The 23,018-nt window shown below is 39.0% G+C and overlaps 2 protein-coding genes across 4 annotated transcripts in view; one reads left to right on the top strand and one right to left on the bottom strand.

Moving 5' to 3' along the window:
• Positions 1-23,018, top strand: part of LOC144023783 (sodium- and chloride-dependent GABA transporter 2-like) — a 55,946-nt gene that overhangs the window by 10,806 nt on the left and 22,122 nt on the right. For all 3 annotated transcript variants that reach the window (XM_077529629.1, XM_077529631.1, XM_077529630.1), the window contains exons 5-14: positions 16,102-16,154; positions 18,596-18,786; positions 19,046-19,180; positions 19,296-19,436; positions 20,600-20,684; positions 20,766-20,898; positions 21,565-21,699; positions 22,067-22,170; positions 22,315-22,439; positions 22,524-22,636. In XM_077529629.1, the coding sequence (XP_077385755.1) occupies positions 16,102-16,154; positions 18,596-18,786; positions 19,046-19,180; positions 19,296-19,436; positions 20,600-20,684; positions 20,766-20,898; positions 21,565-21,699; positions 22,067-22,170; positions 22,315-22,439; positions 22,524-22,636 (1,215 nt within the window). The remainder of the gene's footprint in view (positions 1-16,101; positions 16,155-18,595; positions 18,787-19,045; positions 19,181-19,295; positions 19,437-20,599; positions 20,685-20,765; positions 20,899-21,564; positions 21,700-22,066; positions 22,171-22,314; positions 22,440-22,523; positions 22,637-23,018) is intronic.
• LOC144023785 (green-sensitive opsin-like) lies at positions 1,208-3,361 on the bottom strand. The gene is made up of 5 exons (XM_077529633.1): positions 2,864-3,361; positions 2,632-2,800; positions 2,205-2,370; positions 1,859-2,098; positions 1,208-1,772 (listed from the first exon to the last, which is right to left on the bottom strand). The coding sequence occupies exons 1-5, from the start codon at positions 3,246-3,248 to the stop codon at positions 1,671-1,673; spliced, it is 1,062 nt and encodes a 353-aa protein (XP_077385759.1). The 5' UTR covers positions 3,249-3,361; the 3' UTR covers positions 1,208-1,670.

Raw genomic sequence — 23,018 nt, 5'->3', positions numbered from 1 at the left:
CAGAAATTTTAGTTTGAATTTGTGCAGTCTTAAAACGCCCTCCTGTAGTTGCTAGGTTTATTGGTTTTGTTGAGTAAAGAGATTTAACGCCACTCCAATGTGGCAGCACGCAACACCGACACGTTCATTGTAACGCAGCCTGTTGGATCTTATTTTTGTTGTCGCTTTGGACAAGAATTATCCGTAAGTACATGCGATGTCAATATAAAAACACTGTAGATTTATTTTAGTTAATTAGGACAATTAGAGATTGTTGAATGTGTAATGTAACTAGCTACTAGCATGAAAGTGTGTCATGTATAGTTAGCAAATATTACATTGTTATTTTATTTTCTAATTTTACGATGACCTAAAGAGGGTAATGGTCAGAGGCCATTGTTCAAATTAACAGCACAAAAGGAAAATGAAGTCAGGTTATTTGGAACGTTGTTAACTCGCTGTCTAGCTGGTGAAATTTAGAAGCTTCAGAGCGAGGACAGCCGAGGAGCAGGTGAAGGGGAAAAAAAAGTACTGACTTTAATGAGCTAAACAAAATAAGGTTGACATGAGTTAAGTTCTACGAAATTATTGACTTGTTTTGATAGCCACTGCTGTTGCAGGCAAACCTCGTGTTCCAATGAAATATTTTGCAAATATATCGAGTTGCGTTTGCCTAAGGTCATGCTGCACCTCCACAAAAAATGGTGCGACCAAATCCTGTGCTGTGCGAACAACTAAAAATGTTACTCGCACCAGTGCTAGTCGTGGAAAAGTTAGTGTATCCAAGTTAGTGATCCAAGATGGCCGATCTCCTGCGCATGCGCGTCACAGATCGTCTTGACAGGGCCAAAAGTCAAGCACGCAAAATTGTCGCCTATGAGTGATGTCATCTGAAGTTGCTTTTCTATTGGCTGCTGTTAGATGATGTCACTTCTGTGTGACAAACTTTCAAACATCTTTATTCTGGTTAATATCGTAATAAATATAGTTAAAATCGCATTTAAAATAAACCCCAAAGGCTCATACATTACATTAATTACCAAACACTACTTAGTTTTAGTTTTGTAAACATAAAATGTAGTTTCAGTTAGTTTTCATTTTTTAAAGCGCATTTTCGTTTTCTTTGTTTTAGACTGTTCAATCTAAGCCTTAATGGAATCCCATGGTTCTGCTCAAGTAAGAAAAAAAAGGGACAACATACAAATCAAGAATCAAAGGAATACACAAATCTTTTCATGCATGCATTTATTTACTCCAGCCTATGTTTTTTTTTATTCTTTTTGTGAAATACATAAAAACAATCACACTGGTAGCCCAGTGAAAATCACATAATTATATGAAAATAGCCTCACATGATTGCACATGGGCCACATATTGATAGTCGAGCGTTGTTGAGTGCCATCAAACTCTGTACAGTGAGTCACAGTTCATTCACACTCGCACACTGATGCAAACAAACAGACGGACAACACGATCCACATCTGCAGCCTTCTGGTATTTCTCTTACACTGTTGTTTTTATATACATATTGACAGGTGAGTTGATATTTGTTAGTGTGTTTTGTCCAGAGTCCATTCATATTCCGTAATTCCATTTGGCAAAAGTCCAAGATGTTTTTTTCATGGGATTGTTTAAAAATCTGGATGCAATCAATAAGGAAAACATCCACTGATTTTGAGGAGTCATCATATTTAAGACACAGAAGACACTTCTGTCTTGCTGCTGCTGGACACTGAACTCTCATCCTCCACCATGCCGCCCATTCCAATAGTGCTCAGCATGCAGTTACGGAACTAGAAAAAAGAGCAACGGAAACAGGAATGAAGCAGCCATATTTACAAGCGCCAATAAAGATGTAAAGATAATACGCGACACGAACCTGTTTGTTCATCAGTACATAGATGACTGGGTTGTAGAGGGCAGAGCTCTTTGCAAAGAAGGCGGGGATAGCAGCAGTCAGAGCAGAGAAGTAAGATCCCTTGTTCATGAAGATCCATCCGGCAAAGGTGGCATATGGGGTCCAAGCGATCAGGAAGCCAAAGACCATCAGAACGCACATACGTGTCACTTCCTTCTCAGCTTTTTGGGTGGAGGCAGACTCCTGCTGCTGGGCCGCAGCCTTGAAGTAAACCATAAACATTGTTATAGACCCAAACTCAACTGTTTTTTTTTTTTTTTTGCTTGTTTTTTTGTGACAAATGCGTGAGTAAATGTGTCACACTTACAGCTTTGACTGTAAGCACAAGGCTGCCGTAAGTGAAGAAAATAAGGAAGACGGGGACGAAGAAGTGGACGACAAACATGTAGATGACATAGGATTCATTGTTGAAGCCTGGAGCCAGAGTGTAGTAGTCGGGTCCGCAGGAGCATTGTAGGCCCTCAGGGAGGTATCTGTGTAAGAGTGAACATGTATTATTCCACTTAGAAGTAATATTTTGTACCAAGTGGTAAACACTGCAAGGTTACAATTTTGAGACAATCTGCGTGGAGTTTAATGCTCTCATTTTACTTCCTAGCTCTAGTGAGTCAGTCTTAAGTGAAAGATTAAAAGGCCACAGACATTCGACAGCCTTTAGAGGATACAGCTGTATGTCAAAGATGGATTTGAACTGGGACGGTAGAAATAGGTTGGATTCATTTCAAAAGGCCTACCTAGACCATCCAAACAGTGGTGGTGCGGCACATGCCATAGCCATGATCCAGGTGAAGATGACCCCAGCTGCAGCGTGGGTCCCGGTGAACTTGAAGCTTCCCATTGGTTTGCACACGACAATGTATCTCTCCACAGCCAACACCACCAGAGACCAGAGAGCGACCTCACCTGCAGGAAAGTTTGGTTAAGAATCGATGATTTACAAGCTCATTACTCCCAAGCTGATCTTACCTCCAAGTGTGGCCATGAATCCCTCGACTCCACAGGCGGTGGCTCCCAGAATGAAATAGCCATTGACGGCGGAAGTGATTGTGATTGTGAATCCGAAGGCGCACATTATGAGACCAGCCACTGCCAAGTTGACCAGGATGTAATTGAGAGGTTGCCGAAGTTTCTTGTTCTGAGCCGTGACCAACAGTGTCAGACCATTGATGGGGGTTCCAGTGCAGATCAGGAAGAACATGTAGCAAGCCAGAAGCCTGTACCAGATGGGGTCCGCCAAGTAATACTGCTGGTATTCAAATGGACTTCTAACAATCCCAGTCCTGTTGGACATGGGGATGTAGAAGTTTTTGCCCTCGGTGCCGTTCGGCTCAAATTGTCCTTCCCAACCCATGGTTGTTAAGTTGGTTCGTTCGAGCTTCGATCCGTCCAAACTCGGATTGCGCGTCGTCTCAATTGGTGGTGAAAGCCGAACCCACTCCAGCGGTTTATGCCGTCCTGGGTGTTGTTTTATACCTTCTTGTGGTGATCCTCAAATGTGATTACAGGAGGATTGAGAGGCAGCGTACGGCTCAAGTCTGACCAATTAGTGACTTTACCAAAGCATGAAGGCACTGCGGGTCACACCTTTAACCCTCTATCAACCGTCACATACTTTTACAGGTAATGAGGAGATTATTTCATTTACTGTGACCCACATGACAACAATAAATTAGGGGTTTTCCATCAACATTAAAATTATTCAACTTTCATCATTTTTCATATATTGACACCTTAATCAACAAAATATCCTCTCAGACCTCTCACTGAGCCATCACTTTGCCGACGCTCCATTTAATTGATTCCACATTATAATTGCTACGCACACATAGCAGTATGTATTGCTGCCCCGCTCATAAGTTTAAAACCAAAATACTGTATTAGAAATGATACAGTGAGTGCACCACTGCAACACTAAAACCACAATAATTACAGTATCAGTCAAGTCTTTATCGCTCTTTACTGTATTTCTTAAGTCATGAATCCTGCTCTCAGAGTAGTATTTTAAAACCAAATATTTGGGTTATGAGTGAATGTCCGAAGCAGGGAGTATTACATTTCTCAGTAACTAACACCCAGTTTAAGGCTTAGCTTTTATGGAAGCTTAATGTGAGAGATCAGGCTACAACCCATGAGGCTCATCACAGAGCTCACGAATGATTGGCTTCAACTTGTCCTACTAAATGTTTAAAACTAGGGGTGTCAAAATGAGTGCATTAATTTAAAGTTCCTTTCACGCCACCAATTTTTTAAACGCGCGATTAATGATCGCCTCTTTCTTGGAAAGCCTGTACTGGGGGAATTCCAGTCACAAGGCAGTAGACACATCCATGTCAAAATTTTGCAGTAATAAATAAATGCATATATTTGTGGAGACTGGGGTCAAGTTGTATTTTAAAATTTTGAAAATGTGCAGAATTTCACAAGTTAATTCATGTTAAAGATTAGAGAGCTCTCAATGTGAGAAGAAAAAAAAAGCACTGAGCTGTCACCATCATCTTACAAATGCAGTTATGCCATCTAGTGGCAGAAAAATGACCAACACAAATCATTATCACACTCGTTTTTTTACAGGACAGTACATATTTTTAATTTTAACTCACTTTTATGTATGTACATTTATAACATAAAATTTGTGATTAATCGCTTAATCACTATTGAACTCATACGAGTTACTGCAATTCCCGGGCCACAAGGTGTGACTTTTTTCACACGCTTTCAACCCTGCGGCTTATACAATGATGCGGCTAATATATGCATTTTTTTCTGATGGCCGTCATGGGCGCGCAAGCAGAAAAGGTAAGAGTGAGACAGGTGGAATATATGTGTCGAGGAAGACGCAAGTTTAATGTAACTTTGCGCTTTGTGCATGAATAAAATTAGCATGAACAGACCCTCATCATGGAAAATACAAGAAGTCTCAGTATCAGTGACTTTTACTGGTATTTTTAACCAGACCTGTTAGTGCTGTGTTACTACCGTATTGCTGCTGTTACTGCCGCATCACAGGCACTGTTTGGAAAGAAAAGCTAAGGTATATTATTATACTTTGAAAACTCTTTTTGTGTACCGTCTTTCTTTGTAAATATCTCATGTTTTAATGTGGGCACACGCGACTTATACTCAGGTGTGGCTTATATATGTATAAAATACTTTTTACTTTAGAAATGTACTGGGTGTGGGCATGTGGTTTATAATCAGGTGTGCCTTATAGTCTGGAAATTGTGGTAATTACGATTAAAAAATTTAATCACCTGACATCCCTATTCAAGTTTCTCTCTCTCTCCCTGAGTAACCTTCTTGACATCTTAAGTCCTCCACTTTGACAATCAATGTCAAATGTTTTACCTTTACAGGTTGCAGCCACAGGAATCTAAGGTAGAGATGAAGAAATATGTACCACCATATGCCACTTTCGCCATATGGATCTTCACACAATCAGACTACTGTAATCTCTGCGTTCCTTACGTTTGTGTGTATTTAAATTTTTTAATTTAAAACATTTCTGCATTTAAATCTAACTTATGCTACGATTTAAAAGACAAATAGCTCATGGATATTGTGCAACTAATTCAATTGTATTTTTGAAAATGAGTACCTGAACACTTTACCTACAAAGGAATTTTACTAGTATAACAGCATCGTAATATACGTCAAATGCTGCATTTGTTAATCAACATAAAGGGGATTAAGTGATCTCACAGAGACGCTTGAGCTTCCTGTGGTAAATACAGTTTATCACTTCCATGGCTTGGCATCAGCAGACACTGTGGCTGTCTCAAGTGACTTGAAGAGGAAGTGTGATCAGGTTAATCCACTGTGGGTCTACTCCCATGTTTCATAACTTTTACTGAGCCAAGGCACACAGAGTATTTTACACTGTCAAATTCTACATACTGAAATAATGATGACACAAATTGTACTGTCTATATATTAGGGGTGTGCCCAAAAAAAAAAATCGATTCATAAAAGAATCGAGATACTAAATTATTAATCGAATCGGTATCAATATCCAAAAATTTATTTTATTTAAATTAGAAATGAAGAAGAAGGGGAAAAGGCAGTTGTAACCCACATGTTGTTTTTGTGGAAAAAGACACTTACAGTACAAAATTAAAAAATGTTTAAACAAAAAAATGTCTCTATTTGTCATTTTGTCTTGTAAAGCAGACTGGAGTAGATCATGTCAATGTTGTGCATATCTGTAAATTGAAGCAGAAATCATTTGTCAATCAAATAATTTTGAATCGAAAATCGAAAATCGATTCTGAATCGAATCGTAGACCCAAAAATCGTAATCGAATCGAATCATGAGACAGTCAAAGATTCCCAGCCCTAATATATATACTACAGTATTTTAACTTTTGTCCAAAGACACTAGCCAAAGTATCATGCTGTCACTCAGTTGTAATGCTAGTTATCGCCGCAAAACACGGGAAGTCTGCTAACTTGTTTTCCAGGTTTGGTCATGTGATACGTAAAGTTCTGCATAAAGCATCTTACATTAAATATGATGAAAGCTGAAAGTGGAATGCTAGAGTTTACTTGAACTACTGTATATTTACACTGTTTTTAAATGTAAATGACCACTGTGCATGTTCAAATCAAGACTACATAAATACTTAACACTACAGGTCATTATCAAGTATTACGCTCTAATAAAAATGTATGTATTGGGATACATATGTATCGCGATACGTATCGTATCGTGACCCCTGTATCGTGATACGTATCGTATCGTGAGCTTGGTGGCAATACCCAGCCCTACTGGAAAGTATGAACAAGAATGACTGGTTGTTCAATTAGAAACATTTTTGGGGGGCCCCCCAAATTTTCCCTTCCTTAATCAGTCATTTTTATGAACGTTTTCCATCTTTAACTCAACTTCCATGCTGAGTATTTTCCACTGTCCCATGCTGTCTGTCTGAGCTCCACACCGTCAGAGATTACCACTTAAAATGCAGGGTTGATTGGCTGAGTGATATCACGTGGGAAGGCTTAACTCACATATAATTGGTCTGTAGGTTTTGTCACTACCGTAAAGCCTGTATCACTGTGCTGATATCCCTCCGTATCTACCTTTTCATCTCCTGTAAGGGTGGGACAACATTGCAAACCAAAATGGCGACGCTTGCTTTGCCTCTTAATCTCCATGAGCCAAATTTGTTCAGGGTCAACATCTATACTGTTAAATAAAAATCAATAAATTAGGCCATTGTTGAAAATTCAATAAAACAATGTGTTTAATCACATGAAGCAACAAAGTTATACATTGTCAGATAATTGAAAAATATAAATTGTTCCAGCATAATAGTATGAGTTCTAGCCACGCAGGTGACTGTTCCAGCAATTAGTGGCGAATAGCAAATTGATCTGCTGTGTTCTTCCGCCAATTAAAGCCTGGTACACATATAAGGATTTTTCTAATCTTAAAATTTTTTTCATCTTTGTCAGATGCCACATATAAAGATAAAAAATCGGGCATTTAACAGCTTTGGTCGTATTGTGTGTAAGGTGTGCAGATATTCTCATCACAGCACCCTCACAAACATAAAGATTATCATCTCAACACTGGTCAAGATTCCAGTCCTTCGTGAGAGACCTCTCGCGTGATTATACATGATTTAATCAAAACCGGAAGGGGGGAAAAAAAACTGAAACAACTTGGAAACGACGAGACACACCGTGGAAGACAACAAACGCGACAAACTGGAAGTAATGATGGTGGTTTGCGGACTACTTGTCCCATGAACTGGTCCTCCATGGTAGAGGTCCACCGGACTTGGTGCTTCTGGTCGGACATGCTTTCTGATATGCTTGTTGTTTTTGTATACGCGCACTTCTGTCTTTTTCAATTAGGGAACCTCTTGATTGGCTACATTTCGTTTGACGTCACAGTTGGTGGCACAGGCGCACCTCGGCGTCCCCGCATACGTTAAGATTTTTGTCGTAAATGTTGAACATGTTCATTATTTAAGATTGTTAGCCCCGACTGGTTTTGGACCCAATTATCGGGACAAATCCACTCTTAACTAGTGTTGTTCCGATACCGATACTGGTATCGGCAGAGGCGCCGATACTGCATTAAAACAGTGGTATCGGTGACTACTATGCCGATACCATTAATTCCAACGCTAATATGCTTGGTGACTTGAATTCACACACAACAGGATTTGACTTGACTTCAGATAACCTGTGACTACTAGAACAAATGACTTGTGACTTACTAGAAACTTATAACTTGTGATTTTCTTATGACATGCACATGTGACTTTGGTTCGTAGTGTGTTTTTCTTGTACAACTCAAACTTTAATAACTAAGAGCCTGTTGTGCTTTTGAACTCTTAACACGAGTTGTGACAATAAGAAGCAATGACACCTTAATGAAAGTAATTGCATACAATCTTTGCATTTGTTATATGAACAGTAGGTTCATTTAAAGTATTATATCTGTGATCACTAGAGTTAGAATAGTTACTGATTTTAAATTATGGTTAGTTTTTATAAAATAAATACTGTACATTTAAATGAAGCCCGAAAGCTCTTGTATGCTTTTAATTTATAATCACAAAAACAAAGAACTATAGTTAAGTTTATTCTCGTTAGTTTTAGAAACAAAGATTAAGATGTTTCAATTAGCTTTTGTTTAAAAAACAAAACAAAACGTTAGCTTTTATTTTAGGTTGTAAAAGGTTTTTGTTATTTTCTTAACTAATAACATTGGTGATCACACAAGTGCTTCGCCGATAGTATATTACTTTTCTTTGAATTTAGACTTTTGATGTGCTTCACATCAAGTTGGGTCAATATTATGGTCAAATCAAAACCTTCTGAAGTCATATTTCTCTACATAAATTATAATATAGAAACCACTCATTCAAATGGAACCCATCTGTCACCTAGATTCCATAAGTATGACGATACCTACAAGCGGGATTTCCACAGCAAGTAGCTTGCGTTCATCTGATTAGTGTCCAGAAATTGTCACGAGCAAGCCTTCCTAATCTTCAATCCTCACAAATTGGATTCACACCTCGTACGCAATTGCAAGGCGTTGAGTAGGGTGTCTGTGCGCTGCTGGGCGTCTGCGCACACATTAGAGGTGACTCCTGTCCATCTCAATTGGCATAGTCTTCAAAGGTGATTACAGCCGCTACATAGGAGATCACAGGTCAAAGATATCCACTTGCCTGTGACGACAAAGAGCAGGGCTGTGCAGAGACCTCTGGAGGGGCAAAGGTTAAAGGGGGCATGTGGAGGTGGAGGTAGACGTCAGGGCTAAGAACAATGGAGGGGGTTGCGGTCGTATGACTGATTTGTACTTTAGGCTGGTGGTAAGTCACAAGACGTTGTAGAAAACAAACAAAGGTGTAGTCCATTAATTTTTCAAACCCGAATGTCTCCTCAACCAGTCCAGGGTGTCCCCTGCCTACTGCCCAGAGCCAGCTGAGATAGGCGCCAGCACCCCCCGCGACCTTTGTGAGGAATAAGCGGTCAAGAAAATGGATGGATGGATGGATGATGGATGGATGGATGGATGGATGGATCGATGTCGAAGTTGTTTATGTGTATGGGAATTATATTAAACCTACAAATTTGCATTTCGCAACATATTATTAATAGTGTTGTTCCAATACCGTTTTTTGGCACCCGTTACCGATTCTGATACCTAGCTTTGCAGATTCGGCCGATACCGATGCCTAAGGTTTTTTTTCCCCTTAACATGAAAAAGCTGTCCTGCCATTGGTTCAGAGCATTCAAGGGCCAATAGGATGTCATAGATCAGAATGTAGTGAACATGTCACATTTCAGTGATTGTCGTGCACAAGCAAGACACAAGATGCTGCATTCAAAATTCTATATTAGCGTTGGATTTAATGGTATCGCCGTGTTACTTGTGAGTACTCACGATACCATTGTTTCAATGCATTATTGGCGCCTCAGCCAATTCCAGTATCGGTATCGGAACAACACTGATTATTAATATAATATTGTTCCCCCAATTAAAAAAAAATAAAAAATGTTCTGTCTAGACTTAGTACCTAATTAAAGTAATTCCTGAGTGGGCCATATAGCCCCTTAGAAAAGCTAAATTGATTAAGTATTATGTAATTGTGAGAACATTTATTGTTGAGGCATGTGGGTAGCATACAGATTCATTTCTACTTTTCGGATATTTGTGCTAACTGTCGCATTGTTTTCATTCTACATGTTTATTAATTTACGTGCTAATTTGCTGTTCCTGGGTGATAACGTTCCACTGTTGGTGGACTTCTGACAAAAGTGTACACTACCCACCTAAGAATTTATTGAAAATTCTGAGCTTAAGTCACAAGTCAAAATGGCGGTTAACTCGGTGGCAAGATGTCCTCGCCTCACTGAAAAGCATTGCACTTTGGATTGTTGTAAATGCTACTCACAGGCAAAAGCAATACAATTGTTGTTTGTTTACACCAAGTAAACAAAGCATTTGCATTGTGTTGTATTGCGGAAATATCAGAAATGCCCGGATGTTCGGAACAGTCAATTCTAGTGTTTCAATATTCTACGTTTCACATTAGTTTAGCCATTAACATGGCTTCCCTGTCTTCTTACTTACAGTGCATGCTTAGCTACTGCATGTCCTCATTTTTTTATATTTGTCACGTGTAGCTTATTCACTGTCGGGGCGGTAAGGATTAGTCACTTAGAGGAGAGGATCCACACCCTGACACTGTTTAGACACGCCAGCTATTATATAGCTAGTACGGAGCAGGATAATCTAGCGCTGATCATTCTCTCAGTGAGCAAGGATAAATAGCTTGTTGCAACGTGCAAAATAGTGATGCCATATACATTATATACTGATATACCTAAAACCATATTACATTTTAGACTCAGCATAAGCAATATGTCATTATTTAGTTATATTCCAACAAACAAATAAATAAATAAATTATGCCTGAAATTGATGCTTAATCAACTTTGGACCCAATGAGCCTTATCAAATTGGAGTTGCAGTATGAAATTCCTCATTAAAAGTCCTCTTTCAAAGTGGTAAAACATTAGTCACTTACAGATATGAGACTTTATTAAAGAATTTATTGATGTTGGATAGTCACTGACAGGTAGTTTAATAAATTTGGCAAGCACTGTGCATAACTAGATGCAAACATTGCTACTACTCATAGTAGCACATATATGTACATATATGTAGCTTGTAGCTACAGTACATACATACATACATACATACATACATACATACATACATACATACATTACACTACATAGTACATTTGGGTAAGTGGACCATCAGTGTAGTACCTGAGCTGTAAACGAGATTGATAGACAAGCTTTGAGCTGCTCATAAGCTCGCAGCAGGTGAGAAGTCGCACGTTAAGTCACAATACTTAACTCTTTGACTGCCAAAGACGTTTCATGATGATTAGTAAAATTCCAATGAATGGAATGCGATCTTTCATGTCGTAGCCACATTGTATATGTTGTAAAGGCAAACAATATTCTTTTTGCCTTGAAAGATGAGTTAAAATGTTCAAAAGTGGCTGGCACTGTGGATTTTTTTGTTTTGTTTTTATAACGCCTGGCAGTCAAAGAGTTAAATGAGATTAGACAGCCACTTAACAGCAACAGGAGATGTGAGCACACTTGGGCGGATGTAAAGTGTGATAGGATGTAGTGTACCAACAGTGAACGGAAAGTGGACATAAGCTTTCAGTAGGTCAGGAAGAGGAATCTTATAACTGACCTGAAATATGAACAGTGAGCCACAAACTTGTAATGGTATACAGCTGAATGATGACTATGATGCATTTCCATCATATGCAGAGCTTTTTTCCCCCCCTGAAGATGATTTTATAGAGGTGAATGTGTGTAATTTGTTATAGTAATCCAGACACCATGAAGCAGAGTAGTTATTTTTTTTCCATCCACATTACGTCCTTACTGACGTATACATGAGCTGCTTCCATCTTCTCCAGAGTGTAAGATTTAGTCAACTATGACAACAGGGAAAGCGGCAGTGTTTTAAGGCTATTCTGACACATTAAAGTGATTTCTAGGTCACTGGGTCACACTGATATAAACGTTAAATAAGTGAACACTTTCTCTCTGGCTAGTATTGACAGATCCTCTTTAAATCCTGACAGGATCTGTGCGCTAATCCCAAGAGGCCCAGACAAATTCACCTATAATACTTCCTCTCCTTCTCCGGTCATTCAGCCCATTGATACGCACGCTCACACATCAGACTGTAGCCTACACTTCTGCTGAAATTCGATAGGATTTTAATAATGACCTAATGTGGCTGCTCAAACAGTGGATAAAACGAGCCCTCGCACCTCTGTTCAAATCCCGTTTTGTTTTGTTTTTTATCTAAAGGTTTAAGCCAAATATAAATCATTTTCAAAAGTTTTTCCACCATTATTGTGACCAATAATCTGTACTGAGCTCAATTCAATATTCTATCTTTTAGAGAGGGAAAGTGAAAATAAACAACTGAAAGGACTTGATTGCACAAGTGTGCAGTTCCTCATACTACTACAATATTTGACATTTGTGGTTTAAATAACTCAGAATGGTGACGGGTGGGTGTTTTCTCCCATTTTTTTTTTTTTTTTTTTTTTTTTCTTAACTCACCCCTCCCCTTGGACGTGAGGTGCATTAAAATTGGAGGGGAGTTGAAGGGTGAAGACGGTGTTTCCACCCTTCCCCACCCCACCAAGAAATGTGTTGTGTGCCCTATGTGTATATTTACAAAGTGTATAGTGCAAGCTAGTGAAGTGAGTAAGAGGAGCGACCAGCGGGGCCTCACCCAACCCGGCGGGTGTAGGTGGCACGCCCGCCCCCCAGCACCCCCACCCCCACCCGCCCCCCACCTCATCCACCCGGCACCACAATGGGCGGACAGCCAGCGCAGCAGGGCTACCGGACAGCCCACCGGCCACCGGAGCCCGCCCGGGGCGCCAGGAGTTATACCGGAGTGGGGCAGGCCCCGAACCCTCGCCCGGCCCCCGGAGCCCGACGCCCGGGTGTTTTCTCCCATTTAACTTCAGATTGAATGTAATTAATTGGTTAATTCTGAACACAGCCACTTCTCAGCTTAGACACAATAAAACCACACTAGCTCAGAAAAACTAATAATATGTGGGGGAAACATATACAGTTAATTGTCTTTGTTCATATGTTTCATATTATTACAAAAACCTGGCATTTTAACAGGGGTGTGCAGACTTTTTTTTTCTATCTGGAATTATCTCATGTTTTAATTGAGTATGTATCATTAATTATATAACAGATTAAATAATTAACCAGGTACTTAATATACCGTAATAAGTACTTTGAAAGTGTATATATTTTTTATTTAATGATTTAGAATAAATACATTGACCAATTATTTAATATAAAATAAATGAGAAGTTCTATATTTTAAAAGATTGTTCACTTTTACTAATAGATTTTGATTTTAAATGCAAAACGTAACTAATGTAAACGTAATTATAACAATGTTTATTATTTGTATTATCATTGTTTATTTTTTGCAAAAATTAAATATACCAATTATTTGGTAAGATAGTTTAAATCCAAAAAATTAATAAATGCATTTTAATGAACCAATTTTAGGAAGAAGTGGCAAAATGTACAGTATACGGCACTTAATAATGTAGGTGTTGGTTGGGCGGGAATAATGAATGCTCTGCCCTGCAATGCAGTGCTGCACCACTGCAAACTACAACAATGACAAACATATCAAAATGAACATTCTTCTCTTTGTAAATGCAGAATGTTTAACACATATCTTGTCAGATGTACCTAATAATATGAACCACAAGTGTAAAAGTTTAAGTCCTTGGTGATCATATAAAATTAATGAAGACCATCCGTTTCTCCAGTGTATTGTGCTGCTTTTCATATCACATGTGCTGTATTATTACTGGAGTCCAGTAGACCAAGCAGGATGACGAGAATTGCGGCACCTCCAAGGAGCCAAGACTGACAGTACATGACTCTCTATCTGATTCTATTAATTTTGATGTTATATTGTCATAGCTCTGATCTTATCACTATTACAAAGACGCTATTGAATCAACCACATACCTATCCGTCTCCATATAAATAAAGTTCTTTAGGTTGTCATGAGTTTGTTTGTTTTTTGTTTCGTTTTTTTTTTTAATAGCAGCAACACTTCAATGTGTGTGCGTGTGTTATTGTTAGGTGTGCTCATTTGCAATTACCAAATAATAATTTTAAGAGATAATCTTTGACCATGTGAGAAAAAGAGCAGCCTCTGGTGGTCTTTCTCTTGTACTCATTCCTTTTTTGTCTCCTTTACAGTGTCTAGATGATCACTGGATGACAGTAACATATGCTAACATTTTCAATTGTGGTCCACATTCAGATCCAGAGGATTTGGTTTTAGAGGATGGCACGATACTAGCTTTGTTTTATTAAATGTACATGCATTAACAGATGCAAGGTTTAAAGTGGTTTTAGCGAACAAAAAGATTAATTAGATCAATTTCAAATTTGATTACTGTCACAATGTGTGTACAGTATTTAAAATAAAACATACTCTGATTGTTAACAGAAAAAACAGGTACCCAACAGTGGGGTTATTTTTTGTGTAATATCATCTGTAACGAATAAAAGGCAATACCAACCTCAAAAATGTTGTTTGCATAGTTGGAGTACTAGACTCCTCGCACTACATTCTGCCATATAAATATGCAAATTAGTAGTAACCGTGCTTGCCGGTGGGAATGATTACGCTGCATGATCCGATAATCACTAAATCAAACCATGAGTCATAAATGAAAATAGGTGGACTTAACTAAATGTGAGCTGGAGACACTTGCAAACATCAAGGACCACAAAACTTATTTTTGGCGTAAATCAGGTGCAAATTTGCTCCAAGCTGTCAGTTTTGTGGGCGTGTTTGCGGCGGTATATGATTCGAGCAATATCCTTAGTAAATAGGTGGGTAACTGGCCGCTGACTGCGGGTGCAGTTGTGGTGCAATATTTCGCCCTATTACCGGACGCAGCACATTCTTAGTGAATATGCCCCATAGTATTTTGAGCATGTAACAATAACCAAAATGATTTTATCAATCCATTCATTGATGTCGGAGCAAGTCTGCAAAACATTATAATGTAACCCAACATCCAGCATACATGGCGTTTGAGGAATAGAAATGCACCACAAAGCTGATTATATCGCTGTTTTCCCATGTCTCCAGAATGTGCGGATTGCGTACGGTAGGTCCAAGACTTGCCTGGAGTATTAACAGGGGAGGATGTTGTAACATTACCGCTGCTTCTTCTGGGTTGAGGATGTGCCAGTCATTTAATGTTATCGCATGTTGTGTGTGCAAATGCTTGGTATATTGGTAATGTTTCTCCTTTAGACGAAATAAGCCTGTTGTCAACCTTTCTTGTGAAATGTCACCAAACTTTTAAGCATTTGTGCTTGTTTCTTGGCAGTCGCACTCATAAATAATCATCATAGTCATCACAAATATTGTTCTATGCAAATGATTCCAAGAACTGGTAACACTTGGAAATGGTTCTCAGCAAGAATTCGTTTTCAGTTTCCATCTCTTAACTGTTGAAATCATGTTAATTATGGATGATCGAATGTTTTGTCAAGAAGGTGACGGGTACGTCCTCAGGGGTACATCTAACAGCAGGTTACTAAGGAAAAATGGTGCTTGTTGCCTGGAGTATTAACAATGGAGTATGTCGTAACATTACCGCTGCTTCTTCTGGGTTGAGGATGTGCCAGTCATTTAATGTTATCGCATGTTGTGTGTGCAAATGCTTGGCATATTGGTAATGTTTCTCTTTTAGACGAAACAACCCTGCTGTCATCCTTCCTTGTAAAAATGTCACCAAACTTTCAAGCGTTTGTGCATGTTTCTTGCCAGTCGCACTCATAATCATCATAGTCATCACAAATATTGTTCTATGCAAATGATTAAAAAAAATGTAAACACTAATAGATAATGACACTACAAATGTTGTGCAATGCAAATGATGCCAAGAACTGATTAACACCGGAAAATGGTTCTCAGCAAGAACCGGTTTTCAATTTCCATCTCTAACTGTTGTAATCATGTTAATTAGGGATGATAAAATATATTGTGTTTTTGCACGAAAGTGATGGGTACTTCCTCAGGGGTACATCTGATAAAGCAGTGCTTTTTCCGGCAGCTTTTGTTCTTCACGCTGCTCAATACCAGACGAGAACTACGACAAATGGAAAGGTGGGTAAAATAATTATTTCTTTGTACTGTGTATTTCTTCATAATCTGTTTCAATGAGGCAGTAAACAGTGGTAGAATGGAACAAAGTAAAATTACTTCACTATCGTCCTGTAAATTTGTATACTTTTTTTAATGTATCTGTATTTGAGTAAATTTATGAGATAGTTTTTAGTTTTACTTTACAATTTTAAAATATTTGAGGGTGTCTGTACTTTTTACTCCAATACTTCTGTAATTGTGTTTACATTACATGCTACTTTATAGGGCTGGGTTTTAAAAATCTTCTAATCAATATCGAATCAGTTTTTCCTTTTCGAGCCTGATATCGATTCATAAAACAATGAATCGATTATTTTAATCTCTTTTTCACATAAATTTATAAGAAAATGTAATTTTTTGTTTTCTTGAAATTTACTGTTCACATGAATTTAAAACTTTTTTTACATTTATGAAAGACCTGACTTATTGCACTTAAAGACAATTCAGAATCGTTTTAATTTTATTTACAATTATTTAATTAGAATTATGAAAATATTTTCATCTCATCCTTGCTGATGTCAATGTTTGTGTAACACTTAAACAACCTTCCCCCATAGTGCTGCACCGCTTCAACAGCAGCAAGTCAATGTGGAGGTGGAAGATCTACCAACATGAAGCAGTCAAAAGTTATGAACCAATAAAACTGAACAGTGAGCCGACGACGACGATAACTGTGGCTAACGGCAATACGAAAAGAACCAGAGATCTTTTTTTTATATATATACTTAAAGGGGCATGATGCAACTTTAGACTCAAATTGGAGTGTTAATAATCATATTTTTCACCCGCACACGTTTTAAGAATTGTATTATGGACAGGAGGCACGAGTGTGGCACAATGACTCTTGCCCTTATTTTCTGGTAAAGTGAAATAATGGTGGAGCGTTCGGGCTGGACTCTTTAACTTTTGCTCTGAGCATGATGTCATGCGCGTTCACGCTATTGTCCCCGTTAGCTCTCGCGATTGTTCACGCAACTTTACAGACAGGACAACTAATTCAAATACATCTTAAAGAGGACTGCAGGTCTGCACCCGATAGCTACGTCTCAATCACTTGTAGAGACTCCACGGAAGACAAAGCGGAGAAAAGTCATCCAGTCTAGTGCAACGAAAAGCTAAAAAAAACAAAAAAAAACTTTTGGACCAGCATTGTGGGAGGACGCGGATAAATATAGGAGCAGCGAACGACTCGAGCACTTTAGCGAGTCAACAAAAAGTGAGCACTGCCGACTACTTCCACTTCTATCCTGGATCTCTACAGCCGTGGCATCTCTTTTTTTTTTTTTTTTAGGTACGTGATAGCACTTTCGTTTCTTTTTAGTGGCAATCTGGCAGCTGGCAGTTGCGGTATTGACAGCTTTGGCATGGATGATAAACTTGCTGCTGCTTCGGTCCAGTTTAACAACAAATAAATACGCTTACCAGCACTTCCTTGCTCACCATTCTGTCCCGGATGGCCGTGTTCTCGCGCTCGGGGTGACAGGACAACAGACAGGACACTGTGTGTGACGTAGCCCGTACTTGAAGCCGATGGGCTACCGCGAGGCGAAATGCGAAAAAAAGTTCATATTTGTCAACTTTGAATGTGCGAGTGTGCGGATTTTCGTCACGAATGTGCGGGTTTCGCTGCTGCGCACAGCGTCCCAGCGCTCCAAACGCGTCCTCTACGCTGTGCCACGCACTTTCGTTCCACTGTGCGCAAAGTCCATTGACTACAATGCACAAGCTCCCCCAAAACCCCCCGCGTTTGGTTTAAATGCAGCATGAGTGCTCAGACGTGGCATGCTGTCAAAATAAGTTTATAGCAAAGCCGACTTAATTAATTAGTTGACTCACTGCTTTGTACTTGTGCTTAATTACATTAGAAAATAAGTATATATTAGCAACGTAATGCTATACTCAATGTCATCAGATTCACGGGAATGTACTATTGACGTTTGGAAGGTTGTGAGGTAAGCTTTTGTCACTCAAAATTAATTTCACATGCAAAGTAACCTGAAGATTAATAAATTTCTTACCAGTCTGTAGACATTATTAAGCCTATGAAAAAGGCGTTGACGTTTGTTCACTTAACTTGGAGGTTTGCTCGTACCGATAAGTCATGCACGCCCCAGGCTGTGTGCGCGACGCTGGCGTTCATTCGGCTTTTCGCCAGAGGGGTCGCAAATGTGCAATAATTCTGAATCCTGTGTCCTGGGCCTTTAAGTAGCTTTTACTTAAGTAAACCTGTGAGGCGGTACTTGCAGCTAAAAAAAAAAAAAAAAAAAAAAAAAAAAAAAGTGATTACTTGATCCACCACTGACAGTCGGCTACAGGTCAATCTGGTTATGTTTTAGGTTTTATATTTCCCTATGATGTGTAGAAGCATTTGGCAATTTTAACCGTTGGTTATATTGTTGCAGTGCCATGGAAAAGCCATATGACACTAATGTCAAACTCAAGGGGAGCATGGAATGCTCCTCACCTGCATCCATCACTGTGGCCAGAGGAGAGTGGCCCAACAAAAGGGAGTTTATCCTTGCAGTTGCTGGAGAAATCATTGGACTTGGAAATGTGTGGCGGTTCCCGTACCTGTGCTACAAGAATGGAGGCGGTGAGTTGGAAAAACAAGATGATCATTCATGAAGAAAGTGCGTGGACCAAAGCAAGTATTTACATGATTTTGACCCCTCATTGTATAGACCTGGTTATTTTTTAAGCATTCAAATTTGTCAGGGTTGTTAAAGCTCTTCCCCTCGATATATTCACTTACAGTGGTTTTACATTTCATTGTAAGGGGCAACTTCTGTCTGAATTAACCTCTTTTTTGTATTGAATATATAAAAACGCATCCTCTTTTCTTTTCTTACTAGGAGTGTTCTTGATCCCTTATGTAGTCTTCCTCTTTACATGCGGCATCCCTCTGTTTCTGCTGGAGGTCGCTCTTGGCCAGTACACTAAACAAGGCGCCATTACCTGTTGGAAACAAATATGTCCCCTCTTTGGAGGTAAAAATACACTCTGGAGCTGCAACATTTTGTGGAACTGCATAGTATTATGACATGATTTTGGAATTTACATGTTAATACTTTCTTCTTCTTTTTTTTCTTCCAAATATTTTAGGTATTGGCTATGGAACTCTGGTTGTAGTTTTATACTTCGGCATCTATTACGTCATCATATTGGTGTGGGCATTCTTGTACCTCTTCTCTTCCTTCAGCTCTCAGCTTCCGTGGGCAACCTGTGGAAACAGTTGGAACACAGGTATGTAAAAATAAATAATTAATTAATTAATAAAAAAGAACCCGCGACCCTTGTGAGGAATAAACGGTCAAGAAAATGAATGAATGAATAAAAAAAGAAGAAGAAGAAAAGACAACCATGTGGGTGAGAAAAAATGATTTAGTATCATTACACACCGTAGCTAAAACAAACTGTATAAAATGAAGAAGCCACAATGGAACGAACCACTAATAATAAGACCTCAGTTTCATTGTTCTTCTTTATTTTAATGAATGATTGATTTTGATGAGGACACCAAAGGCACTTTATAGTGATATTGAACTGTTTATGGAAATGTATGAAGAACATATGATTGTATTTTCATACTCATACTCGCACGCACTCACTCATTCACACATGTAAGCTTCTGTGAGTGAGTGAGTGAGTGAGTGAGTGAGTGAGTGAGTGAGTGAGTGAGTGAGTGAGTGAGTGAGTGAAAAAAAAATAATAATCCGTGCGTGCTTTCACATTGCCGTGGGAGTGACGTCACGCAGCCGACACGTTTGCCCGGCCCCATTTGCGACACGCCACCTCCCCACTCTGCAAATGGCTGGAGGGGTGTAAACACTGTCTTTCCACAGAAACGTCCCGCTGTTTACAAAACAAACACAAAATGGCGAAATACAGGCTGGGGGTGTGGTGGTTTAGGACAAAATCACTCCGACGCGTTATGAAAAGCCCATATCTATAAATTGAAAAGTAGTTAATTTGTTTAAATCCTGTTTTTAAAAAGTGCATTTTCCTGAGTGAAACCGGCAGACAGCCCCTTTAATTTTTAATTTATTCCATCCATCCATTTTCTTGACCGCTCATTCCTCACAAGAGTCGCGAGGGTATTGGAGCCTACGCCAGGTGGCTTTGGGCAGTAGGCGGGGTACACCCTGAACTGGTTGCCAGCCAAACCAGGTTTTTGATTTATTGATTTGTCATAATAAATTAGAATTTCCACTGTAGGGCATGGTTTCTCCCAACTCTCAGGAAAGAATCAGTGTTATGTGTTATATACTCTGGAGTTGATGAAATAAATGTAACTGGCCAATATATTAGTACCAAGTGAACAGCTCCTGTGTGCACAGCTTATATGAATGTACTGTACCTCAAGTTTAATGAATCTATGCGCTGTTTGCTGACTGTCTTTATAACAGAGTCATGTGTGGAGTTCAATCAAACCCATGCTCAGAACTGGACTGTGGCAGAAAACACAACAGCGCCTGTAAGGGAGTTTTGGGAGTAAGTTTAAATGTTTCATGAAAAGAACAAGAAGAAGGTAAAAGAAAAAGTGCCTGATTTTAATGGAAATGTGATCCATAGGAGAAGAGTGCTGAATCTAACAGCAAGTGCCAATGAGATGGGCGAAGTTCGATGGGAGTTAGCTCTGTTTCTTCTTTTGTCTTGGATCATCTGTTACTTTTGCGTGTGGAAAGGCATCAAGTCCACAGGAAAGGTAGACGACTTGTTTTTTTTTTGTAGACAATCTCTCTACAGGTGTCCGTTTGTCTGGCTATGGCGGAGTTTTGCATCAGAACTCAGTCTTATGATTACTTGCACTTTCATTGTGTGTTTTCATGATTTGGTTTTCCTTCCTTCCTGGCAAATATTGCTTCATAGAACGGGGTGTACAAATAATTGAAACAAAGGCAAAAATCTGGTTTTGTGTTTGTATTGATTGCAGGGCTCGTACATTTTAAGGCAAGTTAAATTGAAGGCTTTTTATTTCCATCTGAAATTAAATTTGAGATCAACTTACCATGTTCCCAAAATCCAATGTTGTCCAAAGTTAAGAGTCCCTACTAACAACACATGGTTCCGCCATCGTGATTGCATAATGTTTACCACAACAATCATTCAGTAATTTCTTTATAAAGCATAGTCATTTATTTTGACATTTCAGACTACTGTACTATATTTATAATTATAAAATCCATGAACATGTGTTCAATTTTTTTAAAGACCTTTGAAATGTCGATTTATGACATTTTAATGGCAATTAGGGCGTTGTTTTTAGATTCATGTATCCAGTGCATTTTAAGACTTTTTAGGAACCCTGTGATTAGTAGATCAAGTTCAACAACATTTTAAGAATGTGAATTATTCCCACTTGGTCTGACAGGTTGTGTATTTCACGGCCACATTTCCATACGTGATGATGGCCGTATTGCTTGTCCGTGGGCTGACGCTGCCCGGGGCCATAGATGGCATCAAATTTTACCTCTACCCGGAACCATCTCGCCTCGCTGATCCACAGGTATGCATCACCTATGTTTAACTTCATGTGAAGTGAGATGTCAAAACAATAATCAGACATTTGAATTTGAAATGTTGTGGCAGAGCCCTATAAAATGGTGTTGTTCTGATTGGATAATTTAAAAAAAAAAAAGTGCTGCCTAGACATGCTATGAAATTAAGACAAAAGGCTGATGGAAACGAATACAATTTCCTGTTAGTTGTAAATGTAGGTCAGTACTTTTGATAGTGTTTAGGCTATCAGAGAAGGCCTTGAAGGCCATAACTGCATGCCACTGCAAAAGACTAACTTGGAGTAGATTCGTGGGCCATTTATGTGCATTTGTTTTGCTGTGTTGTTTTTCACTGATGATGTCCTCGTCTTACAGGTGTGGATGGACGCTGGCACGCAAATATTTTATTCCTATGCTATTTGCATCGGCTGTTTGATGGCGCTTGGCAGTTATAACAAGTACAACAATAACTGTTACAAGTAGGTTGGCATATAAACTGTGTGTCAATATTTGACGTACGCCTGAAAAATTTATACTTGGGCTTTATCAAACATCCTGCTTAACAATAATAACAGACATTTTTAGGATACTAAACATGTTCTTCTTGTTTTTGTTGTTTTTAGAGATTGCGTCTATTTGTGCATCCTAAACAGCGTGACCAGTTTTGTGGCAGGTTTTGCCATCTTCTCGGTTCTTGGCTTCATGGCTTATGAGCAGAACACAGACATATCCAAAGTAGCAGAATCGGGTAAGACGTCACAAACTGCACCTGTGAGGGAATCAGCACGCATGATGACACACACTCAAACAAAGGACCGTTTTCTCGCTGCAGGTCCTGGCCTGGCCTTCATCGCGTACCCTCGAGCCGTGGCCATGATGCCCTTTCCGCAGATTTGGGCCATTTTCTTTTTCATCATGATCATCCTGCTTGGATTGGACAGTGAGGTTGTGCACGTTTCTCTTGTTTGGCACATATTGTATGCTAATAGGCAGATGAGAAAAAAACTCAAGATTTTGTGTATTAAAACCACAACATAATAATACTATTATTATTATTGTATATATTGTTTTAGTGACAATTATGATAAGCCAAATCATAATTGTCCTAAAACATAAGAAAATAGTAATTTGCATCTGCATCGACCCCAAAAGAGGCCGGCCCACCGGGCGTCTGCCCTGTATACCAGATGGCCAGTCCAGCCCCATGATAGGGTATGAATATTTTTTTAAAGGCACAACTTTTGTCTTGGATCTCATTAATTTGTGCAGTTATAACTAATTTAACTAATTTATACAGGACACATCAGGGGCAAGTGGTGGGTTATGG

Source organism: Festucalex cinctus, chromosome 8 (assembly GCF_051991245.1).
Source record: "Festucalex cinctus isolate MCC-2025b chromosome 8, RoL_Fcin_1.0, whole genome shotgun sequence".
Classification (NCBI taxonomy): Eukaryota; Metazoa; Chordata; class Actinopteri; order Syngnathiformes; family Syngnathidae; genus Festucalex; species Festucalex cinctus.
Note: the sequence above shows the minus strand (reverse complement) of the source record. Positions and strands in the feature narration are given on the sequence as shown.

Bases quoted from the DNA above. Each gene is read 5' to 3' on its own strand.
- LOC144023785 (XM_077529633.1), bottom strand. From the start codon at position 3,248: ATGGGTTGGGAAGGACAATTTGAGCCGAACGGCACCGAGGGCAAAAAC. The intron at 2,801-2,863 runs GTAAGATCAGCT...ACTTTCCTGCAG, and splicing joins ATTCATGGCCACACTTGGAG to GTGAGGTCGCTCTCTGGTCT. The intron at 2,099-2,204 runs GTAAGTGTGACA...GTTTACTTCAAG, and splicing joins TTGTGCTTACAGTCAAAGCT to GCTGCGGCCCAGCAGCAGGA.